General features: G+C 39.9%; 1 protein-coding gene across 4 annotated transcripts in view; it reads right to left on the bottom strand.

The window, feature by feature from the left end:
* ksr1a (kinase suppressor of ras 1a) overlaps positions 1–14796 on the bottom strand; it is a 66893-nt gene that overhangs the window by 7168 nt on the left and 44929 nt on the right. For 3 of the 4 annotated variants that reach the window (XM_017711891.2, XM_017711888.2, XM_017711889.2), the window contains exons 5-18: positions 14470–14645; positions 12121–12190; positions 10944–11027; positions 10779–10840; positions 10573–10682; positions 8475–8643; positions 7736–7777; positions 6203–6251; positions 4367–4430; positions 3638–4134; positions 2404–2500; positions 2144–2277; positions 1888–2019; positions 429–564 (exon numbers count right to left, since the gene is read on the bottom strand). In XM_017711891.2, coding sequence (XP_017567380.1) covers positions 429–564; positions 1888–2019; positions 2144–2277; positions 2404–2500; positions 3638–4134; positions 4367–4430; positions 6203–6251; positions 7736–7777; positions 8475–8643; positions 10573–10682; positions 10779–10840; positions 10944–11027; positions 12121–12190; positions 14470–14645 — 1822 coding nt within the window. The remainder of the gene's footprint in view (positions 1–428; positions 565–1887; positions 2020–2143; positions 2278–2403; positions 2501–3637; positions 4135–4366; positions 4431–6202; positions 6252–7735; positions 7778–8474; positions 8644–10572; positions 10683–10778; positions 10841–10943; positions 11028–12120; positions 12191–14469; positions 14646–14796) is intronic. The other variant, XM_017711890.2, reaches the window with a different exon arrangement.

The following is a 14796-nucleotide window of genomic DNA, read 5'->3' as shown; positions in this document are numbered from 1 at the left end:
GTGTAGAAGGCAGAGGTGTTACACTATCCCAACCGTTTTCTGCAGGAGCAGACAGGAGGAGTGAGGCAGACCTGTACCATACACTTTTAGCCTGTAATTTCTCTCACATCCTCTACAGAGAGCACAAAAGGATCAATGCAATTGCTGCTTATTTGCTAAATGTAACATACTGGAAAAACAGAAATTGTTCTAATTTAAGGCATATTTTATGTTTTCGTATTTCTTTGCAATACGTTAAACCCCCAAACAAGCGCAAATAAATAGAAATTCTACACTAATATGTCCAGAAAATGCTGTTTAGAAATATTTACAACACATATAAGTACTATAGCCTTAGAAAATCAACAAAACATGTATTTGACCGGGTGACTATGACTGTAACTGTACAAGTAAACCAAAGAAATTTGTAAATATTTGAAATTCCTCACCGTCACCTCTTTGCCCAAGCTGATCTCTGCCAGCACCTTCTTGATGCCCTCTCCACTGCCCACTTGCCAGATAGTGGCCTCCACTGGCTGGTTAGTGATGGGCCAGTCTCTTGCTTGTAGCTCGTACCAAATAGTGCTGAAAGCAGAAATACCAGTACATTGGTCATTTCGTTGCACACCAGGCCAACTTTTGGATGTATCTTCTCAAATATCTTTATGTTTGGGACATTTTAGTCCCTGAATGTTTAATCATGCATTTCAATCAGCGGTGTGAGGCCTGGATTAAAAAAGCAGAATAAATCATGTACCGTCTTGTCTGTTTTACTTTACTTTTTGAATGAGCATGTAATAAAAAACTGCAGAGACTGTCGGGACAAAAGCAGCTAATATTATGTCTTGCGTTAAAGCAAAACGCTCAAATCACGGCTGAGGCTTCAGTTCAAAGCCAATGCTAACTTCAGTCAGCGCCTACATGAAATTTTACTCGTATGTCAGAGCTAACAGCCATTCACACGAGCATTTTTCACTGAACTAAATTAAACACAGACATGAGAAGCTTGTAAAAGACAAGTCTGTCACAGACATTAACATGTCTTATAGAATTGGTCCCACTGCTTGGAAATCACACTGCGTTTGGCAGATTCCACCATCACCCCAATTATATTGGTGGTTAATCTGCTATTTAAGACCCTAAGTTCATCTCCTAAAGTCCTAACCAATAGGAGAGCTCGCCTGATCTACCTAGATACCATGGAGATCCAACTAAAGCTTAACAGTGAAGTAAGTGTAGTCTTACAATTTGTGCACTTTCAATACAACTCAGGGAAGTTGGCCTAGAAGGGTTCCCCACTGCCTAAAACATAGGGCTGCTCGATTATGACAAAATCATAATGATGGTTATTTTGGTCAATATTGAGTTCACAATTATTTAATGTGATTACTCATCAACTTTGGAAACATAAATTCATTGTAATAAAAAAACCCTTGTCTTTTTAACAGTAGATTTCCTTTAAAATTATATACAATTCAATTGAAAAACTGTAAAAAAGACAAGTACACAAAATAAATAATATATAAATATATACATTTCAACCTAAGTAATACATACAAATAAATAAGACCAAAAATAATGAGGTTGGGAATGGAAATTTGCGCTGGATTTACAACACGAGACACTGCGAAACAGAACGCGGTACAATATTCATTTTATGTTAATTATCTTGTTTTCATAATCATTTAAAGCCAAAATCATAACTGAACATAAAATTCGATGAATCCTCCAGCCCTACTAAAACACAAAGATAAACCACAAAATCACCTGGAATATCAGGCTTGTTTTTGCTAGCGGCTTCTATGTTTTTCTTGTTTCTTTACAACTTTCTCACTGGGATATCTGAACGGCGTTTGTTTAAAAAATGTGAACGTTCGAAAAGCAAAAACTCCCAAATGTCTCCCTCACCCAAACGCGTAGACATCAGCAGCGTTAGAAAACGGCAGGCGATCCTCGTTGTTGCCGGGACTCATCTTGCGCACAATTTCTGGGGCCAGGTAGCAAATCCAGCCGTGAGGAAGCTTCAGCTCGTTCTCCCGCCTGGACACACACACACACACACACACACACACACACACACCTCAATGACTATTTTCACCGAGCAATATGGTTTCATACATGTTCTCTCATCAGTGAGAACAGCGCTGTATGTAGCAGCCTTTACCTTCCTTCCTGAACCACTCCAGAGATCCCAAAAAGGCCAAAGTCTGTAATCACCACTTTGTTGGTGTCATGAAAGACATTCTTAGATTTCAGGTCCTTGTGAACGATTCCCTTAGCATGCAAATAACCCATTCCCTGTTTAGAGAGGGGGAACCAATCAGAACAATGTTAGCAAAAAGAAACGACAGCTAGGGCTCATAAACATTCATGGAGCTTATATCACAATAACAAGGGTGTCAAGGTTGTCACTATTAGAGTTACCTTCACAATCTCCTGGGCAATCTGTCTCGTCTTGTTGATGTCCAGTGTGTTCTTTGTGTCCCTCACAACGGAGTACAATGTTCGGCCTTTGCAGAAACTAAGAGATGACAGATGATATTTATTATATCATATGAAAAGTTCATTTGCAAAAAACGATGCATACAGTGCATTCTGAGCCCTTCTGTCACAAAAAGCATTGATGTCCTTTGTCAATACATTGCAAGTCAACATTTTATAAACAGAGCAAAGTGTGTCGAACAAAGAAACACTGTGGACTCAGCCATGTGTGTACAATTTATAATGGACATCAAATAAGAATTTCATAACTGACACAGTGCAGTATATAGGGCAGGATTCGGCAACATGTTTAAAGGAAAAAAGTCAAATAAAAAACTGGCCAATGAGAAGCTCAGTTCAGCCTTGTAAAATGTTAAGAGACATTTTACAAGAAACAATTCTACTTTGGAGGAAAAGTTTCCTGCCAGAGATGCGAGAAAAGCAGCTATAGCTGAGCTAAAGCTGAAAGCAGAGCGAAGTAAATCTGCGTTTTCATTTATAATTCTATCCTATACAAGGACATTAGCACATACTGAGATAGCCCAGATGGTTAAAGGGTACTTCAGTAAAATGGACATAAAATGTTGTGGCTCTCAAGGTGGTTTGCCGTCCCCTGATATAGGGAGAAGTGAGCCATTTGAGATTCAGCCTTAGGATCTTCTGATGCACGATTTTATAGATGTTTCATATTGACCATTAATGGGCTGTTTTCTTTTCTTTAGCTTCTGCTTTTATGTTAAATACTATGAAATATTATACCTTAAAGAAACCTGTACGCATTAAATGGCTTTGTTTAACTCTGAAACATGAAACTGCCCAAAAACAAAATTTAAATAATGCTAAAAATGACTGAAGTTATTTTTACTTAATCAAAACAACCCAGCAACAAACATGCTTTATGAAAATGAAATAAAATGAAGATCAGTTTTTGCCAACGAACTTTTCATATATTGTTGGGTTGTTTTTCTTACATTTTTTACTTATTTAGCTCCAATCTTATAACTTTCTCTAAACATTTACTAGTTCAATGTGCCTCTTTTATCAATATCTATAAATTGGTTTGAATTACAATTGTATGAAATGTGCTACAAAACCTGGCTGATTGATTTTCATCAAACAAGATGCTGATATGAGATTAAATGAAAGAACTCTTCTCCTCCTTGACCCACAGACTCACCTGGTGATGATGGCCAGGTGCGGCGGTGCCATGCATGCGCCCATGAACAGCACCACGTTCTCGTGCCGCGTTTGCCTGTAGTTCATCACCTCCTTCTTGAAGAGCTTGAGGTGGTCCTGGTTGTTGCCGTCGATCTCCAGCAGGCGGATGGCCACCTCACCATGCCAGCGGCCCCGGTGCACCCGGCCCCAGCGGCCCTTCCCGATCAGCTCACCCAGGTCCAGCTGCTCGAAGGGGATGTCCCACTCCTGCAGGTACACGCTGGTCTGGCTGGCTTTGCGCGAGATCGGGCCCTTCCAGTGCTGACCGCCATGTGCGCTCGGCAGATCATCCAGCTCGTCCCCTTCGCACTCACCCTCAGAGCCGCCGTGCAGCTCCTCCTCTTCTTCCTCCTCACCCTCCTCCTCCTCTTCGCACTCGTCCTCCTCCTCATCTTCCTCCTCTACGACTGGGTCGTCTTCCTCCTCCACTTCTGCGTCATCATCCTCCTCTTCCTCCTGAGACATCACAACATATAACCGTAACTATATATAATATATATAAGCCTGTTGCGCCAGTCGGACGAGTTATTGCACATGTAGCTGATTACAGTCATATGCAAATTTTAGGTTCACCTGGTCATGACACATCCTGTACAGGGAACACATTACTGCTCATTTTAATGCACAATTACTGTTTATTTGCTGAATTTAACAAGCAAACTTAACTTAAACCACTGAGATAACTTACCTCTCCATCCTCATGCTCAGCCAGCTCAGCATGCCGCTCCTCCACTGATGCTTCAATCTCATTTCTGAGGAAAACAAAGTGAGAGGTTTAACCAACACAAAATCCAGGAAACCCTAGTAACATTTATTTACAGGCCTTTAAGTTCTAGGTATTAATGGGAATTACACTGATTTTTATTAAATCTCTGCATAATTAAATTCAAATTCAAGTGGTTTGATGTGAAACACTGATCTCCAGAAATTTGCAGTCAGAATTGTTCACAGCCGTGGTGATAGGAACCAGATGTTGAGTTTAATGCCTCTGAAAGCTCCCTTACAAAAAAACAATTACATAAAATGGCTACCAATATGCATGATTTTAATAGTTTTGTCCTAAAATGCATTTTTAAAAATCTATTCTTGGTGAAGAGGTGCATGCAGAGCCTTGTGAGGCAAAACAGCCTCCAAAGAAAACCGAATTTTTAGGATTTAGTGCTACTTTAACATTTTCACCAATACACATAAAAATGCAAAAGGCACATGTAGGGTCACTGGTGGTTTTGGGTGGTAAATAAAATGACTAGATTTGTGTTGTAAGCATTGCCCCCTGGTTCCTATCATCACCACTGTAAAGAAATCAGAGTCTGTAATAGGACTGAAAGATGAATCAGCTTTATATCAAAATTGCAACTTGACAAAGTGCAATTTTCAAATGGCAATAACTTCATTTTTTGTCAATTATAGCCTACATTATCAAAAACTATTATCTTTATATATTGTATATTATAAGTTTTAAGTGGGGAAATTTAACACACAGCATGAACTGTGAGAACAGCTTGAAGATGAGTTAGACCAATTAGATCCAACCAAACCTCAATGTGTTGTGACATCACAACCACAACTTGCTAGCAGTCTGGCCCACTACATTCAGGGGTCAAGCCACAAGACAGAAAAGCTGGATATTCTGGTCTTCTTGGCCAAAAGAACACGTCTGAATATTAATAATCGCAATTTGAAATCACAGCCGCAATATTAGTCAGAAAAACTGCAATATTATGTATAAATTTCCACCAATTTGTTCAGCCCTAGTCAGTAAGTTTCTCTACAATAAGCCACTTTGCTGACTTTGTTTAAAACTCAATGATGGAATTATGCAGAAATTTGGAAAAAACAGTGGAATTCCCCTTTGAGGTACAAACTCCAAAATACTAGGTAACTGTTTTTGGTAGATCAAGGCAGCCTAACTCAGTTACACTGCAACTCCCAACAAGCTCTAGATATTAGTTGGATAACTATGACCTACAAACTCCAGAGTGCTGTGTAATCATCTAACAAGTAAGCTGATAAAGATGGACTGGAAAATTATTATGAGGGGTATAAACAAGTTTAAACAAAGTTGCATTATAACTGTTATGTCACACATTTAAGCAGGAAGGTACCTAATAAACCATAACCATAAAGCATAGTTAGAGTCATTGCTTTCTTGTTTAATGTTGGTTCTAGATAATAAATGGGTATGTACAAAGACTCTTATGTCTTCAAGTGTCTTTATACAGCCATTTAACCCCATATAACTACCTGGTACTCAGCAAAGTTTCCAGATTTACCCTCCAGCTAAAAACTGTCCTTACAGTGAAATGTTGTGGGAGTATTTTTTTCTACTTGCCACCTTGTTACTCAAAACAATTAACCAATTATGAGATAATATCTAGAACATAATATCTAGAACTCATTAGGCATTTCTGTGTAATTTAGTCTACACAATCATACTGTCCAAAATGGTTATACAATACTTTGGAGAAATTTTAACAGTGCAAATACACACAATACGCAAATATACACTCAGGCAGTATCTTACACTGTGTCTGGTAGGCCTTCTGGGTGCAGAGTATTAGAACTGGACACATCTGAGAGAGAAAAAGTGATTATATTAAGACACCGAAGCGCAAATATTTGCACTGTGCAGCTGCAAAGCCTGACAAACAAACGTTTCCTTCTCCAGTATCTGAACATCCTCCTCCGTTCATGATCAACTCCACATATTTGCCAGACGTGCAATGACACAACTCACCAGCAGGAGGCATCACAAGCCCAAGTTACAACATCAAGTTCATGCAAGCGCACAACAAAAGGCATGCAAACTACACTCGACTGCCTATATAAAGGAATAGACTGACCAAACATGCTAAAGTAGCTAACAGTGAATGCCCAGTGAATGGAAAAGAGTCATTTCATGAGATCGGTGCCAAATTGACTGCAATTAGATGCTCCTAGCATCGGTTTCAAGTACATTTCATGACTTTTCTGTGAATATTGCAAGAAAATAACAATAAACATCTGTTCTTAAATTTATGCGACTAGGTGGGTGTGTTATGGTTGGTGACCCCTGCCAAAGATGGAGAAGCACTGAATTTTCAATGTCGAAGAAAAGCTCATTTTACCAGCTCCTCAACTCTGCTCCTCTGAAGATTTCAAAGGCCCATTTCTTTGTTGGTTTTTGTACCAAAAACTGTCATAATTCATTTGTACATGATTTCCCAACCCCTCTCTCTCTCTCTCTCTCTCTCTCTCTTTTATTAGAATCAAACAGGCTGTTTTCATTACTGCACCTTTAAGAACGATACATGTAAATGACCTGTTATGATGTTTTGACCGGCTGTCTTGTTTTGTACCTCATTTAAAAAATACTCCGTATAATTTCAGTGTGAATGGGCGTAGCTAAATTGATGTAGGCTGAATAGGTGGATCTATGTAAATGAGGTTCTGTGTCACAGAAACAGTGCGTTCAGTTTTCCTATATGGACTTAATAGAGGCTGTATCAGGTGAGCTAATGAGACACTAACACTAACCCGTACACTAGATGCTGCTAGAGAGTTGTCATCTTCTGCATGTGGTCAGTTCTCGTCAGTGGATGAGCATGACAGTTTGTCAGAGAAAGAGCAGTAGCAGAAGTAGTAGCCTAGTTAGCCTGGCCTTAGCAACACACTCATATTTGTGAGTTCTCTGACCAACTACCCCACTCGTCCACTAACACTAACCGATACAACGTTAGATGCTGATGAAGAGATGTCATCTTCTACATGAGGTCATTTCCCGTCAGTGGACGAGTGGGATAGTCACATAATTTGCCAGCTGCTTGTTTGAATTTTCCAATTCCACCTTAAAAGGTGTAGCAGTTACATTCTTCCACCTCAGGCACCATGTGAAGTGGAACGGGAAGAAGGTGGTGAATGAGAAGCTGCCTTCAGTTTTCCAACTAATTAGTGTCCATTCACTTTCATTCAGTGGTAGCAACATTAGGTTTTTTGAAAGAACTACTCCTTTTGTACACGAAGGAGTGACGACCAGGGTCAGGACAGGCGTGAAAGATTCTGGGCTTCTTGAACTCACCAGGGAAGATAAACTGTTGTCTATGCTGAAAGTAGCAGGCAGCTTTAAGGATGAGGAAAAAGGAGGAGAGAAATCAACAGGCAGGAAGTTGACAAAGAAGAAAGTTTGGGGTTAAAACAGCAAGACGGAGCCAAATGTGCATAGCAACTGTATCAGAAATGCGTGTTAGTGAGTTACAAGTGGTATGAGAGGGGAATATTTTGAAGTGGTCAGAATTAAGGGTTGGTAATTCAGCAGAAGACATGTGAGTATCTTTGTAGTGGTAAAGTGTGAAGACCGCACGAATAAAAATGCAATAATGCATAAAAAACTCTGATGCTATAGAAATGTCCGAGTTGCCATACTGTTTGTATACTGACCCTTAGAAGTCCCATTGATGTAACCGTGTTGTAATTTACTATTATTTATTTTCCAGCTCATTAAACTAAACAGAGACATCAACACGCAGGTACTAAACTTTCAGTCCACACCACATTTGTGTCTGGAACTAGAAGAGGAGATTTAAATTGGAAGCTACTGTTTGTCATTATTTGGCAAAAGTAAGAAGTGCATAATCAAGCTTGAGTATGAACGTGAATGTAATTAATTGTATAACAACTTAATTATGTAATTACATTCAAATACAAAAAGTATGTAATGTAAACTGAATATAGCAAAACAACAGCAGTAACTCTGGACTGGAAGGGTTAAGCTGAGTGACCCTGTCATGCGTTGTTACAAACCCGGACCAGACACTCACCTGGAAAGTGGAAGCGGTTGTCACGGTGACCCTTGGGAGAGGGGTTGGGGGGTGGGGTGGCGCTGGGTGGGTTGCTCTGCTGGAAGGGGGCGGGAGAGGAGGGGGTGGAGGAGGTGGTGGAGGAGGGGTTACTGCTGGAGTCCAGCTGGTTCAGCACAGGTGGATGATCCTTGGAGAGACAGAAAGAAGAAAGTTATAGGAGTTGCTGAGCTGGACAATATGGTCTAAAATCTTGTCACAGTCTATCTTCCATATGATTCGATATTGATAATTGATAATGCTCAGTTCTCAGCCTTATTTTGGTGTAGTATACATAATGATGAATTATCAAGACAAAATAATTGGGCCTTTTTCACTGTGCAACGTCAGCTCTGACAAAATAGATGGCCAGTTAACTGTCACAGAATAGTGGTGCTGCGAGTGAACGGCTAGACTTCTCTCTCCCCATCTAAAGCATTATTTAAAGCATTGGTAATTTGGCATGTCAGTCATTTTAGAGACGATATGAATCCTGTGCAAAATGACATGAAAAATGATCATATGCTGTAGAAAACGTGTTTCTAAGGTACGGATGTGGAAGCATTGAAGCATTTTCTTCTGTCCTTGGAAGCTAAAATCAAGGTAATATGCAACTTCACTGTAATGCACAACTCAAAACATGTAAAAAGTTTGATTTTATGCGATGAAGTTGATTGATTGCTGTGAATTCCTGAACTAATGGTGATGCTAATAAACCACTGCATTCAATTAAGACAGCAGGGTAAATAGTAAAAGTAGACGGCTTATTGACCAACTGTTTGTTAAATATTTATGTTAAAACTGTAAAATTTTTACATTTTCTACTATATTATGGAGTAAATTGAGTAGCCACTCCCATCTCTGTCACTTATACTGAGATTTCTTAGTCCGTATGAACTGGTCGTAAACATCATAGACATCTTTTGGAAAACTGGCATGACACCAATTAGAGTTTAGAATTGTTCACAGTGGTGGTGACAGGAACCAGATGTCTAAGTTTAATGCCTGTAAAAGCTCCCTCACAGAAAGTTATTACACTAAGTGGACGCTAATATATTACTGATAAATAGTTTTTTAAAGAAAGTTTTGGACTAAAAAGTATTTTTTAAAATTCATTTCATTCAGAGTTACATGCAGGACATTGCGAGACCAGATAACCCCCAAAAAATGATTCTCCCAGACCTACCACTTTTTTACCATTTCCAACATTACATGTATTACTAGGAAGACTCTTGTAGGTTTGGATAGTAAATAAAATGGCTATATTTGTATTGTAAGCAATGTGACCCCTGGTTCCTATCACCACTACTGTAAAGACATGAGCTTTTCTACAGTGAACCGAAAAGTTTTTCTACAATGAACCATTTTATATCAAATTACTCTGAATGACTTCACTTCTCAACAAATGAATTATGCAGGAGAGTTTTAAAATCAGCATGCACAGTGAAATATCCAAGAATGATGTGATTTAGATTATTACTGGTGTTTTTTTTTTACCAGACTTATGTCCACAGTACAGGATTTTTCAAACGATTCCACTCATTTTTTTGTCTTCAGTCATTTCAGTTTGTAATCTTTGGTAGCCTCTTAAAGCCTCTTAAGCTACACTCAAAAGGTGGGTGTCATATGAGAGCTGGAACTGTCTTCTTTCCAGTCAAATAGATGGGTGATGCCATTTTTATAATATAATAAATGATAATAAAAGAAGCTAAACTCACAATCCACAAATATGGGCTATAAACTATAAACAGATGGTGTCTCTACTCCTTTTACTCTTTTTAAAAATATATTTTTATAAAAAAAATACAAAGAGTGTCTGAGATTTTTGGCTTTCAGCAGTAAATTGTAAGCACATAGTAATATGTGTGATCATAAAACACATGTTCTGTTCAGGGAAGCTTTCACAATAAATAAATAAATAAATAAAACACAAATTTGCATTTATTTCATGCAGTTACTGAATAATTTGCCTTATGATTTGGTCATGAAAAACCAAAATATACCCTGGAGAATAAGGCAAAAAAAAATCTGCGTTCAGTCTGAAATGATTATTCCTTTAGCCTATCATAAAGGTCACTACCTTCTTGGTTATTGCCTTTGGTAAGGTGCCAAACTGCGGAGCCTCGGCCGGGCGGTCCACGGGGTTGTTGATGTCCGACGGCACAGACTCCGTCCTCCGGATCTTTGTGACTGAGAGTGAGAGAAGAGTGGAGGAATATAAGACCAAACCCTTTCAAGGACTCTGCCATTTATGTGCTCTGAATAGACACTGAACAGAGCACTTACTGGGGAGAAATGATATTCTGCAGGAAGGAGCTTCTTTCGTACATTTATTGTGACACTTTAACCTGCAGAGATGAAAGCAGCCATTAAAACACCCACAAGCTGCTCACTTGTTCTGTAACTGAAGTCGTCATTCAGCGTCTATGCAAAACACCTTTAGTAACCCACCTGCAGTGTTTGCACTTCACTCCGAAGATCATGTTCTTCTGACACACTTGACACGTCTGTGAAAGCCAGGACTTGGTGGAGAACCTGAAAATGCCACATACAAAAAAATAAACAGTTTGCTGATCTATATATAGTATTGTGCAAAAGTGAGACCAACCTTATATTTAATTTCCAGTCAAAACTGCCATTAAGTAGTTTAAACAAATTTTTCAGAAAATTGTACAGAAGCTTCAACAGCATAATATCCAAGTATAATATCCACACACTGCAACACACTCTGCCTTTATTAGAGCTTAAATTCTTTTCAGGAGACTTTCGTTCAGTTTTTCAAAGAAATCTGCAGGGATATTTTTCCACACCTTCAAAGTTCAGTCTTAGAAGTTGGTTGTATTTTCTGCTTCTCACAATCCAAATAACCCAAAACACATTAGTTATGTGGAGGCCAGGACACTGTCCATTATTCTGAAAATAGCACCAGCTTCATGTGTTTGATTTGCAAATGTTCTTCTGAAAAATGAATAACTTGTCCCATACACCCATCCCCTGGGCCATGACAGCCCCGAGAGGGCATGAATTCCCAATACCGCTGAGGGATGCAAGTGAAGACAGGAGGAGGATCTTGGTGCTAGAGTGTACAATGACAGCCACGAGCAGCACGAAGGTGGAACACGAGTCCCAAACTCCACTGCCCAGACAGCGCCTCCTTTTCCATACCAAGGCTACACGTTGAACCTTATGTTTGACCCAGACGGCCGAGATGCAGAGCAGGGGGCAGTGATGGGGACTTGGCTCAGGTGCTCATGCTGCCCTTAATGAGAGCCATCCAGATCAGCATCTCGGCTGCTTGGGTCAACAGGTGTAATCTACATTTACATTTACGGCATTTGGCTGACGCTCTTATCCAGAATGACTTACAATTTGATCATTTTACACAGGTAGGCCAAGGTGGTGTTAGGAGTCTTGCCCAAGGACTCTTATTGGTATAGTGTAGGGTGCTTACCCTGGTGGGGGATTGAACCCCAGTCTACAGTGTAGAAGGCAGAGGTGTTAACCACTACACTATCCCAACTAGTCTAGTGGCCCTGATGTGGAACAGGGGGAGTACAAACTATTGTTGACAATTTGAATTTGATTTTGTGTGTAAGACGTGGAGCCACTGTAGAAGGAGAGGGGCTACCTGTGAGTAACAGCCAGGCCGATGTCCCTCCTCACAGCCTGGGGAGAGCTGCGATGGACTGTGATGTTATCTGTGTGTGGAAGACGGTGAGAGAGAGAGAGTGAGAAAGAGAGAGAGAGAGAGAGAGAGAGAGAGACAAAAAAAACAAATACTTCTCCCATTCCCAGACACACAAAGCAGGCTTTGAGGGAATACTGCATGACTCTCTGGGCAGCCTGAGATAAGAGAAAGTTTCCTCTGAATGGAAACATGAGGTCAGAGAACCTCCCCACATTCTTCTCCACTCTGGTCAAGGCTTCGACACACAGTGATGCAACCACAAAGCTCTGGCGTACAGGAAGAAAAGCTGCGATAACCCCTCCACTGTCAACCAGCACAAACATTTGGACCTGTTTTCACTCGGAAAGCTCGATTCCAACCAGAATGAATCATTAACGTTAACAGACTCTCACTTACACACAAGATAAACATTCAAACCTAGGAACTGTGATAACCGGTAGGGTTTATGAGCAAAGTTAAAGTGGAATTGAAACTGAAGCAGCTCAACTGAATTATAGAGGCACAGTTTCTCAAAGGCATTGTGGTGCTAAGATCATGTTAGGTGCTCTTCATGATGCATATCATCCAAAAAAAATTAAAAAATACAAGTATCTCCATTTATTAGATTTTTAAAATGTACATCAGAGCAGCTTCCTTATTAACTAATATTAAATGTACAGAGTGTTTTGCCTTCACTAAAGTTAGTATTTTGGAGAAACTATTTTTTTATATTTTGGACATCTTTGTGCCAAGTTACCATGCAGTCACTTTACTGAAGCCTTTTTAATGAGAACAAAAGACTCATAGTTCTGTCTAAGCATATGTAATATGCACCAGCTTTGGGCACAGTGTGGGCAAGTGTCTCTGCGTATGTCTGTGTGTGTGAGTGTGTGTGTGTGAGTCTCTGTGTATGTGTGTGTGTGTGTCAGAAATCTGTCAGAAATCTTATCATGACATTTTTCATTCAAAAAGAATCATTCGATACTGTCAACTATCAATAAATAAATTCTATTTACATTGTGTGTAAATTTCATGAAGGATGGACCAAAATAAATGGCAGTACTCAAAACTGACTTGGAAAGACGTCTGGTTCCATTGACTTCCATTGAAAGTAAAGTATGTTTTTTCCTTCTCCTGTAAAGTTGCCATTTTGGAGATACAAAGTTTTGTTCCCACAGCAGCGATAATCTTGTTCTGAGATGTTTCTACTAACAATCTCTCTGCTAACTGTCATGCTGGTTTACGCTGAAAAGGAGTGGCTAGACTTTTTCTCCCTCGCGTCTAGCTAGTAAAATGTGTCAGGCTCAGGTCAGATTCAAATTTCACGTTTGGGCTCTCACAGCAGCTTAAAACTGTTTTAATCTGGCATGCTGGAATCTCACGACTGTGAGAAAATAGATGCACAGGAAATAAAACAGCAAATCGATTCAGAAGAGGAGAGTTCATTCAATTTCAACTGCAATTGATGGTTCAGAACTGCAAACCGTGTAAACAGTGTGTTATAGAAAGTTTATCCAGACTAACAATGTCGTTTGAAAGCACTGCTTTATTCTGGATTGCTGATTATTTTATCTTATTTTTTTATTTTATTTTATATTTTATTATGGTGACTGTTACATTTGCTAAATGGTAATTGAACCAGCACTAGCATAAAAAACATTGGGATTGATTTGCCAATTTGGATGATGAAAGGTCAGTTTGCTGTCAAACTCAAAGCTATATAATGTGGTCAGACAAAAAATTCTTGGGTCATATTCAGGTTTGAACCAAAATGTCTGGTCAGATTTGAGCTGTAGTAAAAAGCACACATCACCACCAAAGTAGCAAAGTTTACAGTTCAAGTCTTTGCTAATTACATCATATAAAGGCACAAAACAGCATCATCATAGCAGCATAATCACTTTTATAGAACGGATGGTTCTGATTCTAAGGTCTGATTGGCTGAGCCTTGATCAAAGCCCAATACTCACTGTACACAGACACAACTGCTCACATCAACTGAATTCTGTCAATCACTGTATCACTTTAATCATTAAGAACCTGCGCTGTTCATTGAATCTTTGGCCCCAGTGCTGCTTGGCAACCAGAGCTTACTGTTAACAAGCTACAGTGCTGCCATTATTAGTCATTACTACATTCACAGTGTGCCCAGCTGGAACACTGCATCACTGTAACACACAGCCTTCGTGACTTATCGCTTTAATCGAAAATACCTCAGAACCTCAGATGTGCATTACCAATTCAAATAAAATAGGATTTTGATCAGTTTAATCAGTATTATCTTCTACTGTGAGAGCGTGTGAGACTCACTCCGCAGGCCACTGTGCTCCTCCAGCAGTGTGGGCGTGCCGGGCAGGGTGTAGGGGGCGGTGGCGGGTGCTGTCCCAGGCGTCCGGGCGGACAGCAGCGGAGAGCGGGATGGTGAATCTTCGCAGCCGTTGCCGTTAATCTGGACGTTCAGAAACAGCTTGTTCTTCTTCCCACACCTAGGGACACAAACAGGTCAGTCAGCAGGGTCACCGCAAAACCAGTGACACTGCACAAAGCCGGATGAGGGATTTCGCCAGCTCGCTGCCAAAAGACGGTCTGGGCATCCAAAAAAATCAGCCCCACACTCAAAGAAAGCTGGATAATGCC

The sequence above is a fragment of the Pygocentrus nattereri genome, chromosome 18, assembly GCF_015220715.1.
Source record: "Pygocentrus nattereri isolate fPygNat1 chromosome 18, fPygNat1.pri, whole genome shotgun sequence".
Lineage (NCBI taxonomy): Eukaryota > Metazoa > Chordata > Actinopteri > Characiformes > Serrasalmidae > Pygocentrus > Pygocentrus nattereri.
Note: the sequence above shows the minus strand (reverse complement) of the source record. Positions and strands in the feature narration are given on the sequence as shown.